Source organism: Chiloscyllium plagiosum, chromosome 9, assembly GCF_004010195.1.
Source record: "Chiloscyllium plagiosum isolate BGI_BamShark_2017 chromosome 9, ASM401019v2, whole genome shotgun sequence".
NCBI lineage: Eukaryota > Metazoa > Chordata > Chondrichthyes > Orectolobiformes > Hemiscylliidae > Chiloscyllium > Chiloscyllium plagiosum.
The window spans coordinates 17,109,011-17,133,138 of NC_057718.1; the positions used below are offsets into that span (position 1 = coordinate 17,109,011).

The 24,128-nt window shown below is 41.2% G+C and overlaps 1 protein-coding gene across 2 annotated transcripts in view; it reads left to right on the top strand.

Moving 5' to 3' along the window:
• pld5 (phospholipase D family, member 5) overlaps nt 1-24,128 on the top strand; it is an 89,226-nt gene that overhangs the window by 43,934 nt on the left and 21,164 nt on the right. For both annotated transcript variants that reach the window (XM_043695480.1, XM_043695481.1), the window contains exons 6-9: nt 3,136-3,333; nt 3,771-3,910; nt 12,119-12,284; nt 16,247-16,346. In XM_043695480.1, coding sequence (XP_043551415.1) covers nt 3,136-3,333; nt 3,771-3,910; nt 12,119-12,284; nt 16,247-16,346 — 604 coding nt within the window. The remainder of the gene's footprint in view (nt 1-3,135; nt 3,334-3,770; nt 3,911-12,118; nt 12,285-16,246; nt 16,347-24,128) is intronic.

Genomic DNA, 24,128 nt, shown 5'->3' on the forward strand with positions numbered 1-24,128 from the left:
CTTATCCCCATATCTGTTAATTCCCTGAGTACCTAACAAATCCACTGCTCTGTTTATTGACTGTACTCAACAACTGAGCTTTCTGAGTTCAGTAAGAAACAAATCACAATTCAAAGTTTGTGCGAAGATTTGTAGCTCGGGTGCTCATTGTTGTGGTTCTGTTCGCCGAGCTGGAAGTTTTTGTTGCAAACGTTTCGTCCCCTGGCTAGGCGACATCATCAGTGCTTGGGAGCCTCCTGCGAAGCGCTTCTTTGATGTTTCCTCCGGTGTTTATAGTGGTCTGTCCCTGCCACTTCCGGTTGTCAGTTTCAGCTGTCCGCTGTAGTGGTTGGTATATTGGGTCCAGGTCGATGTGTTTGTTGATGGTCACTGATCACTGATGATGTCGCCTAGCCAGGGGACGAAACGTTTGCAACAAAAACTTCCAGCTCGGCGAACAGAACCACAACAACAAATCACAATTCCTTGAGAGAGTAAATTTCTCCTCATCTCAGTTCTAAACAACTGACCACAGTGACCTAAATTCACCAGTCAGAGGACACATTTTCTCAGTGTCTACCCCTTCCAATCTCTAAGTATGTTTTATGTTTTACCCAGAAAGGAAAACTGGTGAATGAGACATAGCAGTCCAATTCAGCTTTCCTGACCAGTGGACGACATTTCCAAGTTATACAGTTTTTCGACTTTTTTATTGTTCTTCCCCTCTTGGTAGTTAGATTCACTGTAAATTCCAGAAAATATTGGATTTGTCTATTCAATCTCTCCCCAGAGAACAATCCCCACATTCCAGAAATAACTCCATTGAACCTTAGCTGCACTCCCTCTACAACAATTACATTGTCCCTTAGGTAAGGAGACCAAAACGGAATACTATACTCTAGGGCGGCCTCAATAGTGCTCTGTATAATTGTAGTAAAACATTTTTTTTCTTATACATTTCCTAATTGCTTGCTGTACCTTTTTATTCTTCATTCATTCATGGGATAAACATTTGTTGCATATCCCTGATTGCCCCTGAACTGAATGGTTTACTTGGCCACTTAAAAAGGTAGTCAAATGTCAACCACATTATTATAGATCTGATGTTATCTTTAGGTCAGATCAGTTAAGGATGGCAGATTTCCAAAATGACATTAGTGAACCAAGTGGGTTTTATAACAACAATCATTTATAGCTTTGTGATTATTCTTTTGAAACTAGCCGTATAATTTAATTCAAATAAAATATAAAACACATTTTCCCCATGTACCACAACAGGGATGGCACGGTGGCTCAGTGTGCTAGGGACTTGGGTTCAATTCCAGCCTTGGTCGACTGTCTGTGTGGAGTTTGCACATTCTCCCCGTGTCTGCATGGGTTTCCTCCGGGTGCTCCGGTTCCCTCCCATAATTTAAAGATGTGCAGGTCAAGTGAATTGGTCACGCTAAATTGCCCGTAGGGTAGGGGCAAAATATAGGGTAGGGGAATGGGTCTGGGTGGGTTACTCTTCGAAGGGTTGGTGTGGTCATGTTGGGCCAAAGGGCCTGTTTCCACACTGTAGGGATTCTGATTCTAATTCTAATTTTAGCCCAAATGCTCAAGAGTACCAAGCTGGCCATCTTGATTAATAGCGAAGTGACATTATCATGAGACCACTGCCTCTCCATGTTGGCTTTCAGTACCTCGTGTACAAAGACATTATAGTTCGTTTGAATAAGCACACTGCCTTATCCCCTCCATTCAAAAAACAAACATTCTGTTTTTTTTTTCACTTGGATACTATCATACTTGGCCACATTATATTCAATCTGCTGTGTTATTGCCCCTTAGCCCAGCTATCTAATCCTTCTGTGGTTCATTTGTGAGCTCTTCAATGCTTACTTTTCCATCCAACTTTGCAGTGTCACCAAAACTGAATATGTCCCACTCGGACCACTCACCGAAGTCATTAATGTAGATTGTAAATAACTGACACTCAAATACTCCTCTTTGTGGCACTCGAGTAGTTACAACTTGAAATGCCCTGTTCATTCCTCCTATTTTTTTCTGATCATTAACCAATCCTGACTCCATACTAACTATACCCTTGAACCCTGATCTTGTGTAATATGTCTTGTGTAGCATTTTAAAATGTTTTAGAAAATCCACTGGTTCCTCTTATCCAAACCATTAGTTAAATCCTCACAAACTAACAGACTTGTCAAACATGATTTTACTTTCAGAAATCCATTCTGACTCTGCTTGATAATGTTAAGATTTTCTAAGTGTCTTGTCACAACTTTCTGGTGACACGTTATATACCTTTGAAGATGTGTTGTTCTTCAAAATATTTCAGTTTCTCTTGAAAGTGTATTCTTGGGAGGCAGACATTTTTGTGCTTACACTTGGTGGCTGTTTACTGTACAGGTTACTGTATGGTTACAGTACTGTTACCTCTCAGTCGGAAAGTTTGTAGGTTGAAATCCCATTTTTTAAAATAGAAACCTTCAGCTTAAAAATCGACACTGACACTTCACTGCAAGACAGGAAATGGAGACAGTCAGAGGTGCCATCTTTCATCTGAGACGTTAAACTGAGACAATGTCTGCTTTCTCAGTATGGGAGCACATCCCATGGCACTATTTTAAGAAGAGCAGATGAGATCTTCCCTGTGATCTGATGAATCAGCAACATAGAAAGCAAAGTGTCTGGACATTATGCTTTTTTTTGTTTAAGAGCTTGCTGTGCAAAAATTACCTAAGTATTTTCATAGACTACAACTGTGACTATATCACAAATGTGTTTGACTGTAAAACAGTTTAGGATGTCCTGAGGTCACAAGATGTAGTGTATAAATACTCATCTACCTACAACACATGGACTGCAGCTCACGACCATCTTCAGTGCAACTAGGGGTGTGCAGTAAATGCTGGCCAGCCAGTGATGCCAATGATCAAGAAGTGAATAAAATAAATCTTTTTTTTTCTGAAGTATTGTCAATTCAAATACACCCATGTTGGAGATTCTCCCATCTCTGAACCATCTTTGCGTCTTGTTTAAGATATCCAGCCTTATTAGCAATGCATAGACATGTCTCCTTGTAGTTGTAGAAGAGAACAAGGTTGACAACTTCCATCTGCTGCTTTGCCTTGAACAGAATTCACTTCAATTCCACAGATGAAAGAGTTGGGTATCATCATGTACAACTGCAGCTGCCTCGGCTTAGACCTGCACAAAGTCTTCTCCGTGTATTGGCAGCTAGAGTACCAAGACTCTCCACCTGAAATCTGGTCAAAGAAGCTCTTCGGTATTTCCAGCATGCAATCCCCCCTCAAACTACAGCTGAATGGGTTTGAAGCCGATGTCTATCTAGCTGTAAGTAATGTTTCATTTTGGTACCTATTATATTGCCAGCTTTGTCAGAGAATGGGGCAGACTTACACTTTATGAAACCCCTCATTAATTCTGGAAGTAAATATTAAGCAATAAGTGCATCTTGCTTAGTGATGATTGTGGAGTCTTCCTATTGGTCCTGGCAAACATTGCCTAATCAACATACAGTAGAGACATATATCCTTGAGTATGACAGACTCTAACATATGGTAGAAAACATGAGCTACACGGGGTGCATTCAAACTGTAGAAGTGAGAGCATTCAGAGATGATAACACTACTTTGATACTTCATTCCTGGCTAATGTATCAGCTGAAAGTAGCCTTGGCCAGTGTTGAGAAAAGTAATGGAATACAGGCGACTAGCATTCTGACATAACCTTGATTAATACTTGCTAATTCACATCTTCCGTCTCCATAGACCTCTCCTGAACATTTATGCCCCAGTGGCCGCACCAAAAATATCGATGCTGTTCTCAGGGTTATTGCCAATGCTCAGAAATTCATAGACGTGGCTGTCATGGATTTTCTACCCCTTGTCAATCGCAGTAATGCTCAGAGGTCAGTATAACATACTCATTATCTGGTTTAATTTAGATATTTTATGATTAGAAATATACCATTTAATTTTGGAGCCCAAAAGCCAGTTGATCAGAGTTCAAGACCAGCATGTTCCTGTGAGGATGAAAGATAAGGATGACAAAAGATATTGAAAGTATAGTTAAAAAGAAAAAGGCATATGTAAGGTCTAGAAAACTAAAATCAAACAAGGCCCTTGGGGAGTGTAATGGAAGCAGAAAAGACAACCAGAAAGAGGTGTTACGATGGCCCAGTAATTAGTCCTGCTGTCTCACAGAGCCAGAGTCCCGGGTTCGATTCCAATGTCTGTGAGGAGTTTGCACATACTCCCACGCCTGCATGGATTCCCTCCGGGTGCTCCGGTTTCCCCCCAGTCCAAAGATGTGCAGGTTAGGTGGATTGGCCATGCTAAATTGCCCATAGTGTCCAGGGTACTGCAGGTGGGTGGATTAGCCATGGGAAATGCAGGGTTACAGGAATAGGGTAGGGGAGCAGGAGTGGGTGGAGTGCTTTTAGGAGGGTTGGTGCAAGCACGATGGGTGAAATGCTCTGCTTCCACATCATAATGAATCTACAATTCTAACCTAAACAAGAAATTAGGAGGGCTAGAAGGGGCCATTAAATATTCTTGGCAAGCATGATTGGCCCACTCAAGGACAAAGGAGGGAGTTTATGTTTGAAGCCGGAGGCAGTGGGTGAGGTCCTTAATGAGTTCTTCACATCGATGTTCAGCAAGGAGAAGGACATGGATGATGGTAACATTAGAGAGGAGTGTGTTGTTATTCTGGGGCATGTCAGTATTAAGAAGGTGATTTTGGGTGTCTTAGAGCATCAAAGAAGAGTCGCAGAGCCTATTGGGAACTATCCTTGGATACTAAAGGAGGCAAGAGAGGAAATTGCTGGGGTCTTGACAGAGATCTTTGTATATTCTTTAGCCCCAGGCGAGGTCTCAGGAGACTGGAGAAAAGGCAATGTCGTTCCTTTGTTTAAGAAGGGCAACAGGAATAATCCAGGAAATTATAGGATGATAAGCCTTATATCAATGGGAGGGAAATTATTGGAGAGAATTCTTAGGCACAGGATTTACATTGATTTGGAAAAGAATGGATTTATTAGGGATTGTCTCGCAAGCTCGATTGAGGTTTTTGATGAAGTGATCAAAGATAATTGAGCGTGGGGCAGTAGATGTTGTCTATATTGACTTGTCAGTGCTTTTGTAAAGGTCTGGCTGGTCCAATGGAATCTATGGTGAGTTGGCAAATTGGATACAAAATTGATTTGGTCATAGACGACAGTGTGTTTGTGGACGGGTGTTTTCCTGACTGGACGTCTGTGACAAGCCCTCGTGGTGTTCTGCAAGGATCCAGTGCTGGGGTTTCTGTTGTCTGTAATGTATATAAATGATTTCGTTGAAAAGGTAGGTGGCCTGATTATCAAGTTTATGGATGACACGAAAACTGGAAGATTTGTGGATAATAAGGTAGATTATCAAAGGGTACAGCAGCATGTAGATCAGTTGGAAAGCTGGGCAGAGAAATGACAGATGGAATTTAAGTGTACAACAAATGTGGGTGAGTGTGACCTGATACATTTTGGGAAGTCAAATGCACAAGGAAAGTATACTGTAAATGGTAGAACCCTTTGGAGTATTGATATTCAGAGGGATCTTTGGGTACAAGTCAATAGCTCTCTGAAAGTGGCAAAGCAAGTGAATAAAGTAGTAATGAGGTATATGGCATGCTTGCCTTCATTAATCAGGGCATTAGGTATAAAAGTTGGCAAGTCATGTTGCAGCTGTTAAGTTAGGCCACAATTGGAATACTGCATACAGTTCGGGTCGCTACATTATAGGAGGGATGTGAAGACTTTGGAGAGGGTGCAAAAGAGATTAAGTAGGATGTCACTGGGATTGGAATACATTAGCTAATAAGGGGAGGTTGAACAAACTTGGATTGTTTTCCTAGAACTTCAGAGGCTGAGGGATGATCTGATGGAAATTTCTAAAATTGAGAGGTGTGGATAGTCAGAATCTCTTTCCCAGGGTGGAAATGTTAAACATTAAGAATGCTAGGTTTAAGGTGAGAGGTGGAAAATTTAAAGGAGATGTGTGAGGAAAGTATTTTATACAGAGTGTGGTAGGTGCCTGGAATGCGTTGCCAGGGGAGGTGCTTGAAGCAAGTACAATGGCAACATTTAAGAGGCATTTAGGCAGACACACAAACAGCAGGGGATAGGGGAATGTGGACTAGGCAGTGGGATTAATAGACCGAAGGGCCTGTTTCAGTGCTGTACTGTTCTGTGTTTAAGTCCTCTATGGATTTGCATTGGCTCTAAATGTCCCAGTTGGAAAACTTACCATTCCAGCTCAGAGTAAACCGTAAAATTCTGATTTTGATTCACAGTCTGTGCTGAAATTGCTGCCAATACCACAGTTGCCAATCTAGAATAGAGAAGATTTACGGCAGCCAGACACCTTGCTCCCGATCTCTCTCATTCAAAATTGTGACTGTTTGGACAAGGGGATTGAACCTGATTGCAATGCCTGAGAGAAAATGGTAGATGAAGCAACTAGCATCCTACAGTCATACCCCACCCCATTTCCCTCAGCATCAGGTGATTCCTTCAATAGAGTACGGGGTCAGAACAGTGAGGTGCAGTGAGAAATAAATACTGTTCACTTTACAAAACCAGTTACAGTGAATTTACTACAAGTGTACTATACTGAGTAGGGTCTGTTTTTGTTAATGTGCATCAGGCACAATTTAGAAAACTGGCAACCTGAATGCAGATCTGTTTTGTAGCAGGGTTCAACAAATTAATGTAATTTACTGTTCATTGCCGGCCTGAAATTATTTAGTTAGTGCTGCAGGAGACTGGAAACAAATGAATTCTCATTATGATGGCAGTACACAGGAAGCCAAGATACTCAACGTCAAACTGCTTATCGATAAAAGAACTACATTAGTTAGAAATCAATTTGCAAAGATTATATCAAATTTGAGTAGTTTATGGCATAATGGTTAGATTCTTTTGATCTGCCCACATCCTTAATTCATCATTTTTAAAATCATTTTTTATCATTCTTACTGCGTGAATGCTGAGACCCAGAGACAGTTTGGCTATGCCGATGATGATATAGTATGGCTGTGGGAGCTGTTATCAGTTAGTGGTCATAACATAGGAACTGATACTAGACGGTTTCCTTTCCTATTGGAAAGCTATTGTTGTTTATCTGAAGGACAGAATGAATCTCCACTTGAAAAGATAAGGTCTGATTAGGAATAGTCAGTAAGGCTTTGTCAGAGGGAGGCCATTCCCAAACAATTCAACTGAACTTTTTCAAGGTGATCAGGAGTATAGAGGTGGGTAGTGCAGTTAATGTGGTTTATATGGATTTCAGCAAAGCCTTTGACGTGGTCCTACATGGGACATTGGGATCGAAGATAAAAGCTCATGGAATCCTGGATAACCTGGCAAGGTGAATCCAAAATTAGTTTAGTGACATGAGACAGAGGGTAGTGAGAGAAGGTTGTTTTTGTGACTGGAGGCTAGTGTCCATTAGCCTACCACAGATCAGTTTTGGGTCCCTTATTGTTCAACAATATAGATGAGGATGTGGGGGGATGGTAAGTAAATTTACAGATGACTTGAAGATTGGCTGGGTGGCTGACAGTGAAGAAGAAGGTCTTAGGTTACAGAAGGATATAGATTGGGCAGATCAGTGGGTAGAAGGAATCAAACCCGAAGAAGTGAGAGAGTGTGCATTTTGGAATAAGTAACAAGACAAGAGAGTTCTCGATGAATGCCAGGACATGAGCAAGCTCAGGGGAACTGGAGGTGCTTGTTCACAGTTCCCGGAAGGTTGATAAGGCAAGTTAATAGGGTGGTTAAGAAGGTGCACGGAACACTTGGCTTTATCAGTCGAGGCATAGATTATAAAGCAGAAAGGTATTGTTGGAGCTGTACAGGACTTTGGTTTAACTACATTTGGAATAGCCTGTGCCCAGTTCTGGTCACCACACTATAGGAAGGATGTGATTGCACTGGAGGGGTGTGAAGGAGATTCACCAGGATGGAGCAGTTTAGCAATGAAAGGAAGCTAGATAAGCCTGGGTTGTTTTCTTTAGAACAGTGAAGGTTGAGGGTGGACCTGATTTGAGGTGAATAAGAAGATTGAGGACTGAATAGAAAGCCGCTGTTCTCCTTAGTTGAAAGGTCAATAAGGGGGATGGGAGGAGGTTTAGAGGGGATTTGAGGTAAAGGAAATTCACCCAAAGGTTGGTGGGAATGTGACAAACACTGCGTGGGAGGGTAGTTGAGGTGGGAAATCTCACAACCTTTAAAAAGTATTTGGATGAACATCTGTCATAACATTCGAGAATATGGACCAAGTAGTGGAAGGTGGATCTAGTGTAGATTTAGGATAGTTTTTGTCAATGCAGACCCCTCCATCGGCCAAAGGACCTCTTCTGTATTGTATGATTCTATGGTATTCTATAAACTATCTTCTTCTGCATCACTTTTCCATAAAGTTAGGCTTTCATTCATAAGATGTTGATTATCCCTTTTAATTTGTTTGTACATCATCAGAACGTATGGGGAGGAGAAATTGATTAACATTGCTATAAATCTTGTTCCATTTTCTTGTATAATCATGGAATGAGACAGCTCAGAAGTTGGGCTGCTCTACCCATTGTGATTATGCTAACTCTTTTTGCAGCACTATCCAATTAATTCCATTCCTCTACTCTCGCCTCTTAGTCCTCTAACTGATTTCCTTTCCATTTCTGCCTCCAACATGGAGTTGTTATCCTAATAAGTAGCCTATAACTTGGCTCCATCTCAAACACCTTCTGGAAATCCAAATCTATTGCAACCACTGCTTCCCCTTTTATCTTGCTTGGTAGCTCCTCAAAGAATTCTAACAAATTTGTCAGATATGATATCCCTTTTGTGAAGCTATCCTGACTCTGCTTGTCATGTACATTTCTAAATGCTTTGCTAATGCATTCTTTATGACAAACTAACATTTCTGAAAATAAAAATGTTCAGCCAACGCCTATAGTTACCTGTTTCTTGCACTGGTGAGCAACAATATAAAATAAAGGAATTAATTTTAAAGGGGGTGCAGGAGCAGAAAGATTTGGACATATATGTGCACATATCATTGAAGGTGGCAGGTCAGATGCAGAGAACATTAAATAAAGCTACAATGTTCTCAGTTTTATTAATTGGGGCATGGAATACAAGAGTAATGAGGTGATGTTGAACTTGTACAAGACACTTGTTAAACTTATTGCGTCAGGTCAAGTCATTAAAGTCCCAGCAAGACCATAGGCTGTTCACAGATTTGTGAGAGACAACTGATGGTGAGTTTAACCTGTTGGTCACCACACTTCAGGTGAGGGGGCAAGGTTGAGAAGTTGGGTCACTCAGCTGGTGTATGAGGAGGCCTGGCGGAGTTGTATCCCAGGCTGTTGAGGAAATATCCGGGTCCCCAGCAGTAATTCCCAAATCCTCTCTGGCCAGAGGACTGCTAACATTGTCCCATCATTAAAAGATGGAAGAAGGGTTAGACCAGAAATTACAGGCCAGTCAGTTTAACATCAATATGGAAGAATGATTTGGAGATGCTGGTGTTGGACTGGGGTGTACAAAGTTAAAAATCACAACACCAGGTTATAGTCCAACAGGTTTACTTGGAAGCACTAGCTTTCGGAACGCTCCTCCTTGTCAGGTGGTTGTAGGGAAGAAGTTATTAAAATGAATTCTGAGACAGGATATATTTGCATTTGAAGAGACATGGCTGAGTCAGGGAAAGTCAGCATGGATTTGTTAAAGGTAGATCATGTTTGATAACTTTGAATTTTTGAGAAGGTAACCAGGAGTGTTAATAAGGGGAGGGTATTTGATTTGGTGTACGTGAACTTTAGCAAGGCATTAATAGCCGATGGGATCCAAGACAAAGAGTTGCTGCAGCTGCCCCTAGCCATTAGTGACTGATAAACAAGGACAGCCAGATCCCCTTGACACCTTAACAGCATTCCCTTAATAGCATCTCACCGCTTAAAAATATTCTGCCTTTCTGATTTTCTTTCTACAAAAGTGAATAACTTCATACTGAATGTGTGTCCATTTATCATGTTCTAGACTGTTGACTTGCCCAGCCCTCTTGAAGCCTCCTTATATCTTCCTCATGACTTACATTCCTTTCCGGTCTGGTGTCATCATAAAATTTGTGAATGTTACAGTTGGTCCCCACACCCAAATTATTTATAGAGAATGTGAACAACAATGGGTCTCTCACGGATCCTAGTGATACGTTATCAGTAATAGTCTACCATCCTGAGACTGACTCGTTTATTCTGACTGTCTGTTTACAATCTTTTCAACAATTCTCAATCCTGGAGCTGTAGTGATGTCAACAACTGCTTCCTGGAATTGTGCCATGAAATCTGCAATCCCAGACCTGAGAGGGCAGATAGGACTTTGGCTTGACGCTATGTGAAAGACTGAGAGCAATAAGTGGTGGTGCCCAGTGACAATGGAGTGCCATGCATGGCAATGAGATCGAGAAAACTTCAATTCAATGTTTGACACAGATGAAAAGTGGGGGCTTACTGGAGCATGAGGATGTTGTCATAAAGAATTACATTGCTCTTTTAACAGAGGCATCAACCTTATAAATACATTTCTATTTTGAAATGTTGATATGATGCTGTAAAAACACACTTGATGTTTCTACAGGACTAATTGAATAACTTACGAAGAATTACATAAACATCATAAATAAATTTACTTATGTAAATAACTTACATGGGCACAATGGGACAAATGGCTTTATTCTTTCTACTTTTTTTCTGTAATACTGTGTTCATTTGCTGCTGATACACAAGCAACAATTTCTAGATTATTAAAAATATGGCAATGCATTTACATGATTGAGTAGAGTCAGGAGGTGAGTTACTTAATTTAATATTCCTTGCCTCTGAACTGCTCTCATGACTATAATAATTGTCTTGAGTCCTGTACAATTTCTGGGTTAGTGGTAACAATGATGGAATGGATTTCAGTGATGGTTACACCATTGAACATCAAGAGGTAGCAGTTAGATCATCTCTCATTCGAGCCAGATAGTCATTTGAGTGGCACAAATGTTATTTTGCCACATCTCAGCCCAAGCCTGGATATTGCCCTCACTTCCTAAAGCCTATCCACCAAGGCACAAGTCAGGAGTGTGATTGAACATTCCCCACTTGTCTGTATGAATGCAGCTCCACAAACACTCAAGAAACACGACACCATTCAGGACGAAGCAACTTCCTTGATGAGCACCACATCCCCAAACATCCACTCCCTCCACCACCGACACTCAGTAGCAGTTGTGTGTACTAGCTCGAAGATTCACTGCAGAAATTCACCAGAGATCCTTAGATAACACTTTTCAAATCCTGACCATTTCCATCTAGAAGGACAGGGGAAACTGATATATGGGAACACCACCACCTGTAAGTTCCCCTCCAAGCCCCCCTCCAAGCCATTCACCATCCTGATTTGGAAATATATTGCAGTTGTTTCAGTGCCGCTGGGTCAAAATCCCGGAATTCCCTCCTTAACACCATTGTGGGTCCACCTACAACACATGTACTACAGCAGTTCAGGAATACAGCTCCCTATTACAGTCTCAATGACAGCTAGGGACGAGCAATAAAATGTTGGGTCAACCAGCGGTATCAATGTCCCGGAAATTACCAGGCTGGGAAAGGAAAAGAGTAGAGCTAAACCCAGGAGAGCTTAGAATCATTTTAGACTGGCTTCAGGAGATTGAAGTTTCTGCTTAAGGAGCAGTTTTCAATTGTGTTAAATGTAAAAGTACAAAGTTCTGTTCTTTTTAGTTTTAAGTAGAAATTGTGCTTGGTCAAAATTACTTTTACTTATTTGTTACAGTTGAAGTATGCAAGTTTTTCGGGTCAACCTTTCAGCTGTTCACAGGATTTTTAAATTTGTTTTGAAAGTCATTGAGCTTGACAGGGGTCAGTCATAACAATATCTTCATATCTTTCTCTTTCCTTAGATTCTGCAAAGTACAATACCAGTTTAACCTGGAAATGAAGGCTGCCATAGTTAAATATCAGATTATCAGTTTTGTTTGTTCTGCTCAAGGCAAGAAATCCTTGTGTTTTGTTTCAGATACTGGCCTCTGATAGATAATGGCCTGCGGGAAGCTCTGTTTCTGCGGAGAGTCAGGGTGCGAATGTTGGTCAGCTGCTGGAAAGGAACCTACTTGCCAATGCTCAACTTCCTATGGTCCCTGAAAATGTTCTGCAGTGAGCCCATCAACTGCAGCTTCGAAGTGGTGAGTGCCGTCCACTTCCAGAGATTTCCTCCTTACTCCATCACTGGTCTTACCTCTAGCTGCTTTGGCTTACTGTTCTGAAATTACCTCCTCTCTGTCTTGCCACTTCTCTCTCCTCCTCTGTGACACTTTGCAAAGCTGTATGGGTTGGACCAAAGGGTCTGTTTCCATGCTGTACATCTCTATGACTCTATCTGTGCTAATATCATCTTCTGTGGATGAGTGTCACATTTTGTTTGGGCTTCTTGTCTATGTTAAATATGATATAAAAATGCAAGTTATGAATGCACAGGACTCAGCGTCCACATGGAATCACCACCTGTTGGATTTTCCACCGAGATAAGGTTTTATACTCAGGGTGTAGATAGAAGTTTAGCCCAATAGGGGAGCCATTTTAGCATCAGATGGCTGGCAAAAAGCAGGTGATAGTGAATCATTCACCTGTTTTGTTCCTTTTGCAATTTAAGGTCAAGGGAAAAGAAAGTTCAGTGTGATATGAAGAGGAGAGGAGAAGAATAACTCACTGAGACTAAAATGGCATATAATCTGGCTGCAGGACCAGGTGTCCATTTAAACTGAAACGGCTGAAATTTATGAGGCTAACCAGGCCCTGAGTAGGAAGGAGGTGACAGATGGCAAAAAGAGAACTGCCGAACATTTGACAAGGGATTGTGGGAGCAAGAGAGGAGGAGGAGGACTTGGAGAGAGACAGCAACAACTAAAAATATGAGAGAAGATGATAAGACTAATAGTAGCATCTAAAAGACCAAGAGACAGAAAGAACCCAAGATTATCAAGCAGCAGCACCTAAGAGAGCTGTCCAGTCCAGTTCAGTCTAGTCTCTAGTTCCAGAGCAAAATGACCATGTTCTGAGTAAAGTCAAAGTGTAATGTCACAGGAAAACAAGTAGTTGATTGGTTAATGAGTTTTTTTTTAGTTTTAACTTCTTAAAAACTTGAGAATCTCTGTTGACAGCCCCAAAATGCTCTGAGAAGATGTGCAAAATGTGTATGTGCAGCATGTCATTCTATTCTGTCTGTTCATATTTATTGTGCTCCTTTGGGTGCTGCTCTGTACTGGCAAAGTGTTTCACAGTGTGTTCATGTGCAGAAATCTCCAGAATGTGAACTTTTCTGAGATCTCAAGAGACAAAACCTGAAAACTCAGCTAAGTCTAGTCTTTGGGAAGTTGTATTAGTAGTAGTTAGGTTTACTCATAATAATAAAGCTTGTTAGAGTGTTACCTGGATGCACACTTCCAGGAAGCAGTGGCACCACTTAGGATAGGGCCATCTGATCTGATCCATGGACAGGAATAAATAGCTGCGACTGTGAATGAGGCAGGCTTTGAGATTGAGAAGTGGAGCATCAGCCCTTGCAATTATCCAACAGGGTTGGGTTCTTACAGTCTGAATCAATTAAAAAGGACATATAGAGCGGATGAGCAAATTTAGCCTGGCATCGCAATACATGAAACCGTTCAAGGTAGAAGAATTATTAGAAATGTTTGATAGTAGCAAGGTGCAGTATAGATTAGATTCCGTTCAAGATTAGATTGGATTCCCCTACAGTGTGGAAACAGGCTCTTCGGCCCAACAACTCCACACCAACCCTCCAAAGAGTAACCCATTTCCCTCTGAATAATGCACCAAACACTACGGGCAATTTAGCATGGCCAATCCACCTGACCTACACATCTTTGGACTGTGGGAGGAAACCAGAGCACCCGGAGGAAACCCATGCAGATACGAGGAGAATGTGCAAACTCTACACAGACAGTTGCCTGAGGCTGGAATCCCTGGGTCCCTGCTAACCACTGAGCCACAGTGCCGCCCCTTGGCACAGTTCCCTGCAGCCAAGAGTATGAATCCAGAACAGTCTAGCCTTCCCAGTGCTGAGTTCAGAATGTTTTCTCTGGGCCGAAGAAGAATATACAATGGGATTGAGAAGCCCATGTAGATACCAGTGACATCGGTTGAACATTAAAGGCGCATGTAACGAGGGTAACACAATCATGGATGACTTTAATTTACTTATAGAATGGGTAAACCTAATTGTCAATAATACTGTGGAGGATGAATTCCTGGAACATATGAGATGTTTTCTAAACCAGAATGTTGAGAATCCAACTCCAGAATGGGCTATTTTAGATCTCATATTGGGCAAGGAAAAAGCGCTAATTAATAGTTTGGTCATAAATAAGCCTTTAGGGAAAAGTGAGTGTAATATAATAGAATTTTAGATAAAGTTTATAAGTGATATAGGTCAATCTAAAACTAGGGCCTTAATTGTAAAGAGGAGATCAGGCATGAGGAGCAAATTGATTACTTTAGATTGAGAAGCTATGTTAAAATGTATGCGACTGGACAAGCAAATCTAGAATTTAAAGAATTGATATGTAGAACTTTGCTTGTGGATTGTGCTCCATAGAACTATTTTGGTAAATTCAAAGGGCCTTAGGTTCCTAATATTTAGGGTAATGCATTGTTATTTTTATAAAAAGTATTTTTATCCAAACCATTATTAATTAGCTACTTTGAGAAGTTTATAAACACATGGAAGACAGCAATAAATTAAGTTGAAGAGCTAAAACTAAGTTTAAAAATGATATTTTGCCCAAACAGTAAATCAGTGCACCCTTTGTGGCAGGTTCAATAAAATTGGCGTCTAGAAGTGAATACAAGTGAATACTAATTCAGTTGAGGGATTAATTGATTAACATAAACTACTTTTATAACCGATTGCATCATGTATTCCTTAACGTTTCTGCTATATAATTGTTTAATTGTATTTTTATATAAAGAGAAATGGAAATCAGTATTGTGACTGTGTTGAGCTGCAATTGAGGCATTTCTGACCACCTAAGGCCTAATGCAACGCCTTCAATCATCAGCCTTGGCACATTCTTGACTTTGAGTCAGAGGTTACAGGTTACTGTCCCTGGCGTCAGCACTTAGACTAGGCTGATGCTTCAGGAATACACTGTCTGAGATGCTGTCTTTCATGGGATGTTAAATTGAAGCTGTGACTGCCTTCTAAGGTGAATGTAAAAGATCCGAAGTGTGTTTGAAAGAAGAACAGCGATGTCTGTTTTGGGCACAATCCTATGATGCCTCTTTTTCTGCCGAAATCAACATTATAGGTGGTGCATGTCCAGCATGTAATGAAGTGTGGAGTTCCTACCTGCCATATGGAATATTCTGGAGGTTGGTTAGCTAAGTTGGCTGGACAGCTGGTTGTGATGGCAACACTCTTGAGGTTACCATGCCTGTCATGTCTTCTGAACCTCCCCCCTCACCTGAGGAATGGTGACCCTCCGATTAAACTCATCACCGATGGTCTGTCTGAGAGAGCAGCTCTGTGGTTCTCTGGGATGATGGTGACCATACCTTAGGTGCCCATTGAAGATTGAAATACATGAGACATTCAAAGCAAAGCTATAACTTTGGCTAAACAGCATTTACACTATTTCTCCAGGAGTATTCTCCACTGAAGCTAATGTTAGATGTCAGGAATGCCCTTTATGTAATTTCACAATAGGAATGGCCTACCAAGCAGATACTAAAGGAAAAGAAATTGAAGCATTATAAATAGTAATGAAAAAGTTAGGATGATAAAGTTTCAAATGAATCAAATGGCTTTATCTTGACTTTCCTCCTAAAAATTGATTTGTTTTCCATATCGTTCAGCATCATTTAAAACTTTTAATTGACTCCAGAGAAATAAACAGTGTAGCTAAGCTATAGTTTACTCACTTGGATAATAAACATGTTTTGTGGAAATTATTAGTTGTTCTTCAGTATCATTACTGTAATGTTGCTAGCGATGGCCTTTCACTTGTATTCAGATGGAATAAGCATCTTGATTTTCTTTACTCCTTGAATGGAGACAAGAAACAGTTTTACATTCAAAATTGTATTGATGATCCTTTCAAGGTTTCACCCCTGTGCTTATATCTTACAGAAATATTATGGAATTCCTGCTTCTGAAGGGGATAAGAAGGTCCCATTTTCCAGTGTCAACCGCAACAAATACATGGTGACAGACAAAGCAGCATACATCAGTAAGTAACCAATCAGCATTTTATCTCTGGGTCTGGAGACAGGTTAGGTTACCAGACTCTGAGCATGAAGCCCAACCACTTGGCAATGACAAAGGAGAGCCCATTGAGAGAGTGGCCATTTGAAAGGAGATCTGTACACCCTCTTTTTACATCAACGTAGAAATGCCAGTCGACACCCTCACTTGCCTCTGTCCAGGCTAATACCTGCAATCTCAGTTGTTGCCCACAAATGTATCAAACAGAATCATTGAATCCATGCAGCATGGAAGCAGGCCATTTGGTCCATCAATTCCACACCAAGCCTCTGAAGAGCATCCCACCCAGATCCATACCCACTACCCTATCCCTGTAACCCTGCATTTCCCATCGCAAACTCACCTAGCCTGCACATCCCTGGACACTATAATTTAGCATGACCAATACACCCAACTTATATATCTTTGGACTATGGGAGGAAACACAGCGCCTGGAGGAAACCCACACAGACACAGGGAGAATATGCAAACTCCTCACAGACATTGGCTGAGTCTGGAAAGAAGGCTGGCTCCTTTTCCTAAACCTCTACTATCACAATGCTTTTTCAAACGAAACCTCCCATATACCCCTCTGCTTGCAACCATTTCCAACTAAGAAAGAACATTGAGGTATTCAGTCCTAAATTCCTTTTCTTCTCAAAGTACATAAGCATTGCTTACCAAGTGCATGTCCAACTCACTTATTTAAATTTGTATTACTAGTAAGCATGCTGCAGTTTCCCTCAATGATCTCTCTGCCAGCATTGATTCAACCAACCATATCATCCTCCTCCAATCTCTCTTTCTGATTTTAACTGGAAGCTTTAAAATAGCTGCTTTAGAGAATAACAGCAACACTGAGTAATTTCTGCTCAGTGTATCCAGTGGTTAACCATCTAATGGGCAAAAGTGCTAGGAATAGAAAACGTAGGTAAAGGCTGAATTTGATCTTTGTGTTGAAAGTTAGCAGGTTCCCCTGCAAAGCATCATTTGTGCAGAACTGTTCAAATCCTAAATAAAGACTTTTTGGAAGGACAGCTTTGTACGATGAGGCAGTTAATGAATCTAACCCTGATTAGATGATTAATGTTGAAACTGCTTGACATTGTAACAGGTTCATTGTGCTGTCAATGACTCTCTTAGTGACTGAATCTACTATTACAATGAAGAACAATTGAGGTAATTAAGAGTTATATGCTAACTGCCTGGGGTGGGGGGGCACAGTGGTAATATCACCAGTGGTTGTGCATCAGATAAATCAGTCTGTAGGCAACATTTCAAATCCCACCATGATAGATAGTGAAATCTGACTTCAGATGCAGTGATAGTATCTCTATTTCTGAGCTAGGAAGCTCTGAGGTTCAGTCCCACCTGCACTGGAGACCTCTCATAACATGATTGAACAGGTTGATTAAATATAAGATGCTAAACATCTTAATAAAGGAGTGAAGCTGGAGGCAATTATATCAGAGCAAAATGCACCAGATTTGACCCTGTTGGGATACAGAAAATTGTATTATCTATTAACGGATAATAGATAGTTCAGCAAACCAGAATCAACAGATTCAAATGTATACATTTAAATATCTGTACATAAGAGATAAGGTTTGACAGAATAGGAGGGATAAATCCACAGAAAGGAGAAACTATGCATGGAAGTCCCCAAGTGGCACTCTGATTTGACTTTCTGGTTTGATGTAGAAGATAAAAGCACTGCTCCAACACTCCTTTTGCTTCTGATAAGAAAGAGGTTGTCTTAAGCACTGCAATCGTTTGCGATTTCAGTTATAATCTGGTATTCGCCTAAGCAGAACCTTGCAGGAGTTACACTGGATTTAAAACATTAACTCTTCTGCCAGGCCTGGTGAGTTTCTCCAGTGTGCTCTATTTTACTTCAGATTTCCAGGCCCCTCAATTATTAGACGGACAGCCCTGTCTCATCCCCTCCCAACTTATCTTATTCCTGTCAAACTGCAGAGAGTGGAACCTGACACTGGGAAATCATCCTTACTTCATACATTTGGGGTAGGATTGGACTTGGATCAAAGGGTAAAGGATGATGCTGCCAAGCAGGGCTCTACCTGGCAATCTATCAGTTATCAGAAGATTTCCAAAACAATGATGATAAGGATGAAAGATGCACCAAATAATTGTTTCAGTTCTCTTTGATGTTTATTCCGTTGATGCAGCAAAGTGACTACTAGGCCAAGAAACTTGAGGTTCATTAATAGAAGCATAGAATATTACAGCACAGAAGAGGCCATTCAGCCCACCTTAACTGTGCCTGCTCTCTGAAAGAGCTACTTACTTTGAATCCCTTGTTCTTGTCTCATTACATTTTTTAAAATGCTCGTCTCAAGGGTGATATTAAACAGGTGCCCTCTGGTTACTGACTCACTGGTCACAGGATACTTTCCCTATGTACATTTTGAATCCCTTCACTATTTTTGATGCCACCATCTGAGGGCGGTACGGTGGCTCAGTGGTTAGCACTGCTGCCTCTCAGCACCAGGGTCCCAAGTTCGATTCTAACCTCGGGCGACTGTCTGTGTGGAGTTTGCACGTTCTCCCTGTGTCTGTGTGGGTTTCCTCCCACAATCCAAAGACGTGCAGGTTAGATGAATTGGCCATGCTAAATTGCCCATAGTGCTAGATGAATCAGTCAGAGGGAAATGGGTCTGGGTAGGTTACTCTTCAGAGGGTCAATGTGGATTGGTTGGGCTGAACGGCCTGTTTCCACACTGTAGGGAATCTAATCTAATGTGACCTTCACTGTGCTAAGGATAAAGTCTCACTTTCTCTGCTTATTAATTATGGCTTCTCACTGCTAGGATCACCTTTATGAATCTCATCTGTATGCTCCCAAACTGGGAGATTCTCCTGTCATTATTTTAAGAGTTGAACCTGCAAAGCCTTTCAATAATTGTTGTAGTTTACAGAATATTGAGAGGAGTGGATAGCGTGAACATGGAGAAGATGTTTCCAATCGTAGGGGAGACTCTCCCTGGGGAGACATCCTCAAATGGAGGGACGACCCTTTCAAACTGAGATAAGGAAGAATTTCTTCAGCAGGAGAGTAATGAATCTGTGGAACTCCTTGCTGCAGAGGGCTGTAAAGGCCCAATAGGCCAAGCCATTGAATGTCTTTAAAACAGAGTTAGATAGGTTCTTGATTGGTAGGTGGATGAAGGGTTATAGGGAAAAGACAGGAGAATGGGGTTGAGAAACATATCAGCCATGGTTGAATGGTGGAACAGACTCAATGGGCCGAAAAGCCTAATTCTGCACCTATGTCATATTGTCTAACTCTGTGTTATGGTCTAACTGTGTAGGTGGGACCCACTGTGAATGGATTTTATACTGGAGCCCATTTAATTTTAAAAGATCATCAATCAGCTACTGTCAATATCTTGCAAAATTCACCTTATTTCAATACCCAAACAGTAGACCTGTCAAAAACTGCGTCTGTGAGGCTGCCAATGAGAGAAGGTTGCTGAATTTAACAGCATCCTGTTTTACCTGTTGGTAATCCTCTAATGTTCCTCATCTAGTTATTCTCATCAGAAGCTCCAATATAGCTGCAGCAGCTCTTGACACAGTCCTCCACTGAGTCCACCAAGCCCACTTTATGGACTGGAAATAGAAAGTGCTTTGAAATTCTGCATTTTGACCTTCACTTAGAAGTCATCAGGATTATTGGCTGGTGGGAGGAAAATTTAAGGAAAGGAAGAACAGTTCCCATGTTGTGGAAACAAGGTGTTAGTGAATCAACAGCTGTACAACTTCATTAATTTTTATTTCCATTTATTTACCATGTTGAACACTGTTGTACAACATTAAAATGAACCCCATGGTCTATTAACTCTGGGAAGATCAAATCATTCTTAATCATTCAGATAAAAGTCTGACTGCAGCTGTCTTTATATTGGTGTTTTTCAAACCAAGGATTCTGCCATGCCTTGCATGTGGGTGAATCACACAGAAAGATAGATATAAAAATGGAGAGCAACAATAGGCCATTCAGGGCTGTGAGCCCACTCTGCCATTCCATAAAATCATGGCTGCTGCATCCCTGCTTTCTCACCACACTCCGTGCTGCCTTTGAAATCTAAGCACTATGGCTCAGTGGTTAGCACTGCTGCCTCAGTGTCAGGGATACAGGTTCAATTCCAGCCTCGGGCAACTGTCTGTGTGGAGTTTGCACATTCTCCCAATGTCTGCGTGGTTTCCTCCAGATGCTCCAGTTTCCTGGCACGGTCAAAGGATGTCCAAGTTAGGTGAATTGGCCATGCTAAATTGCCCATGGTGTTCAGGGATATATAGGTTAGGTCCGTTAGTCAGGAGAAATATAGGATAGGAAAATGAGTCTGGGTGGGTGACTCTTCAGAGGGTTGGTGTAGATCTGTTGGGCCAAATGGCCTGTTCCCACACATAGGGATTCAATGAAACTATGAAATCTCTCTCTTCCTTGAATATATTCAGTGACTTGACTTCCACAGAGAATTCCAAAAAATAACTACCCTTGAGTGAATCTGTTTCCCCCATCTCAGTACTAAATGGTTTATCCCACATCCTGAGTCTACGTCCCCTGGTTCTGAACTCCCCAAACAGGGGAAACATCCTCCCTGGATCCAGTCTGTCCAACTATGTGAGAATTTTATGTTTAAATCCGATCCTGTCTCATCCTTACAAACTCTAATGAATACCAGCCAGTCTCTCCTCATACAACAGTCCTGTCACCCCAGTGAACCTTTGTTGCACCCCCTATGGTAAGTATATCCTTGCTAAGGGAGACCAAAACTGGCATTTCATTGTACTCAAGGACTTTGTTGATGTCCCCTGTTGATCACTTCAGTACCATTAAGCCCATCAAGTGTTGGCTGTAGCTCAGTGAGCAGGTTGGTCATCTTTTGAGTCAGAGGATATGGGTTCAGGTCCACTCTGGAGAACACACAGATAAAGGTGGATACTCTCAATGTAGTACTGTGGACGTGATGCATTGTTAGACATGCTGTCTTACAGATAAAATATTAATCATGGAATTGCTACAATGTGAGAGCAGGCTATTCACCCCCTAGAGTTCATACTGACCCCCCCAAAGAGCATCCCACCCAGATGCACAACACCCCCCCCCCCCACCAAATTCTTACATTTCCCATGACTAATACACTCAGCTTGCATATCCCTGAATAAATTTTACATTGCCAATCTGCCTAAACTGTATATCTTTGGACTGTGGGAGGAAACTAGAGCCTCTGTGGTCACTATCACACTGCTGCCTGTGGGACAAATTGTGCATAAATTCACTGTGATGTTTTCTTTATTACTACCATGCTCAGGCTTCAGAAGTGCCTCATTTAGCTATAAAGCATCTTTGGATGCCTCCAGTGTGTGAAAGGTGTGATATGCACAAGTTCCTTTTTCTTTCTAGTCCCTTAATTTCAGTCAGTCAATGTACAATATTCATTCAAGTGTTATCTTACCTCTGCAATGTGGAGCCTGTCTCCGTCAGACAGCGAGAGCTGAATACAAACTCAATAGTTTTGAGAAATGAGCCTCTGTAATTGAGAACAAATCCCAGTCAGATTTGAAAGGTGGTTGTCTTTTTCATAGGCACGATTACTGTTTCCTTCTTGTTCCTTGTCCTGTGCTTGGTGTCTGTGCTGGACATCCATGGCTTCAGACAGTGACAAGTTTTCACCTTTCCTGACCCGAGTTGTATTGAAGCACATTAAAAAAAAAGAACTGTGGATGTTGGAAATCAGAAACAAGAACAGAAATTGCTGGAAAAAACTCAGCAGGTCTAGTAGCATTTGTGGAGAGAAAGCAGTGTTAATGTTTTGGGTCCGGTGACTATTCATCAGAACCATCCGTGCTTTAAATCTCTATTGAGTTTTAAGAAGCTTTGTAGCTCAGGTTGAGGTTCTGGATGTAGGTTTGCTCGCTGAGCTGCAAGGTTCATTTCCAGACATTTTATCACTCTACTAGGTAACAAACAAAGCAGCATCAGAACATTATTTCAACGAGCCACCACACAATACAGCAAAAGGAACTACGCAGAGCAGAGGAAAATCACCTACACCGTATATTCAAAAAGAATGGGTACCCAATGAACACAGTCCACAGATTTCTCAGCAACAAAACCCCAACAAGCAGACAAAACAGATCCAGAAACCCTAGCCACTCTCCCCTACATCAAAGACATTTCAGAAATGACTGCCAGACTACTCAGACCCCTTGGCATCATGGTAGCCCACAAACCCACCAACACACTAAAACAGCAGCTAATGAACTTGAAAGACCCTATACAGACAACAAGCAAAACTAATGCTGTGCAAGAACTAAATCAAACACTACATTGTCAAACAGACAGAAAACTATCCACCAGGATACATACAAGCAAAACTAATGTCATTTATAAAATACCGTGCAAGAACTGAATCAAACACTACCTTGTCAAACAGACAGAAAACTATCCACCAGGATACATGAACACCAACTAACCACAAAACCTCTCTCACTAGTATCCTTACATACAGATAAGGAAGGACACCAGTTTGACTGGGACAACACATCCATCCTAGGGCAAGCCAGAGACACGCACGAAAATTCCTAGAAGCGTGGCATTCCAGCCGGAACTCTATCAACAAACACATCGAGTTAGACACCATCTACGACCTCCTGAGAAAAATAACAGGAAATGACATCACCACAGGAAATTGCATCACCACAGTTACTGACATCACCAACCCGAAGAAACCCAGACATATAAATAGAACGCAGGAATCATCAACAGTTCTTCACCCGGAGGCCCACTGAAAATGTTACCTAGTAGTGTGACGAAATGTCTGGAAATAAACCTTCCACCTCAGCAAGCAAACCTACATCTAGTATATCTCTATAACTATCTTCATTCAATCCAAAATGTTAACTCTGCTTTCCCTGTGCAGATGCTGCCAGACCTGCTGAGTTTTTCCAGCAATTTCTGTTTTTGTACCGAAGTGAAGTCTTTTCTATAACCTGTCTGATGTTAATTGGAATGATCAATACCGGATACTCATCCCAGATGGTGAAGATGTAATTTTATCCTGGAGCATTTTAATCTTAAACGATATTATTCTGGATGCCAGACACAAGTCGCCTTTTAAAGTTTCAGGTCAGAAATCTGTCATCTGTTCTTAATAACCCTTTGAGGTGGATTATGTATGCTGTTCAAATATTCAAGGTGGTATAAATAGAAGCAATCGATTTGAGCAAACTTGTTACACTGTTTTGCAGTTATAGCATGTTGATCCAAAGCTTTGTGAGAGTCCAATTGGAACTGGTTCTACACATTAAATAAATATTACTTGCTTCCAGCAACCTGCCAGATGGCTGCTGGAACCCTTGTAATCACACCACAAGACTTCCCAGCATAAGCAGTAATGGCATTTGCGTAAAACAAAATTCTGCTTACCAGGGAAGACCTGTTAAAGTCTCATTGAAGGGTCTCGGATATCATCCAACCATTAAAGGATTAACTGACTAATCAGAATCAAATTGCAATAGCTGAAATAGTTACTGATCAATCATTCATAGTAGCTCCTATTTGTCAACAGTCACTGCAGAACTGCGCTGTAAATGTAATAGGAGTCAACAAATGCATCTGTAACGGAAGTGTCTTTAATGTAATATCCTTCAAGTTTAACCAAGTCAACGGGAATTTATGGTTTAAGCATTCCATTACTAAACAGCCAGTGTCATTCTTCCTGCTCCTTTCTGCAGAGGC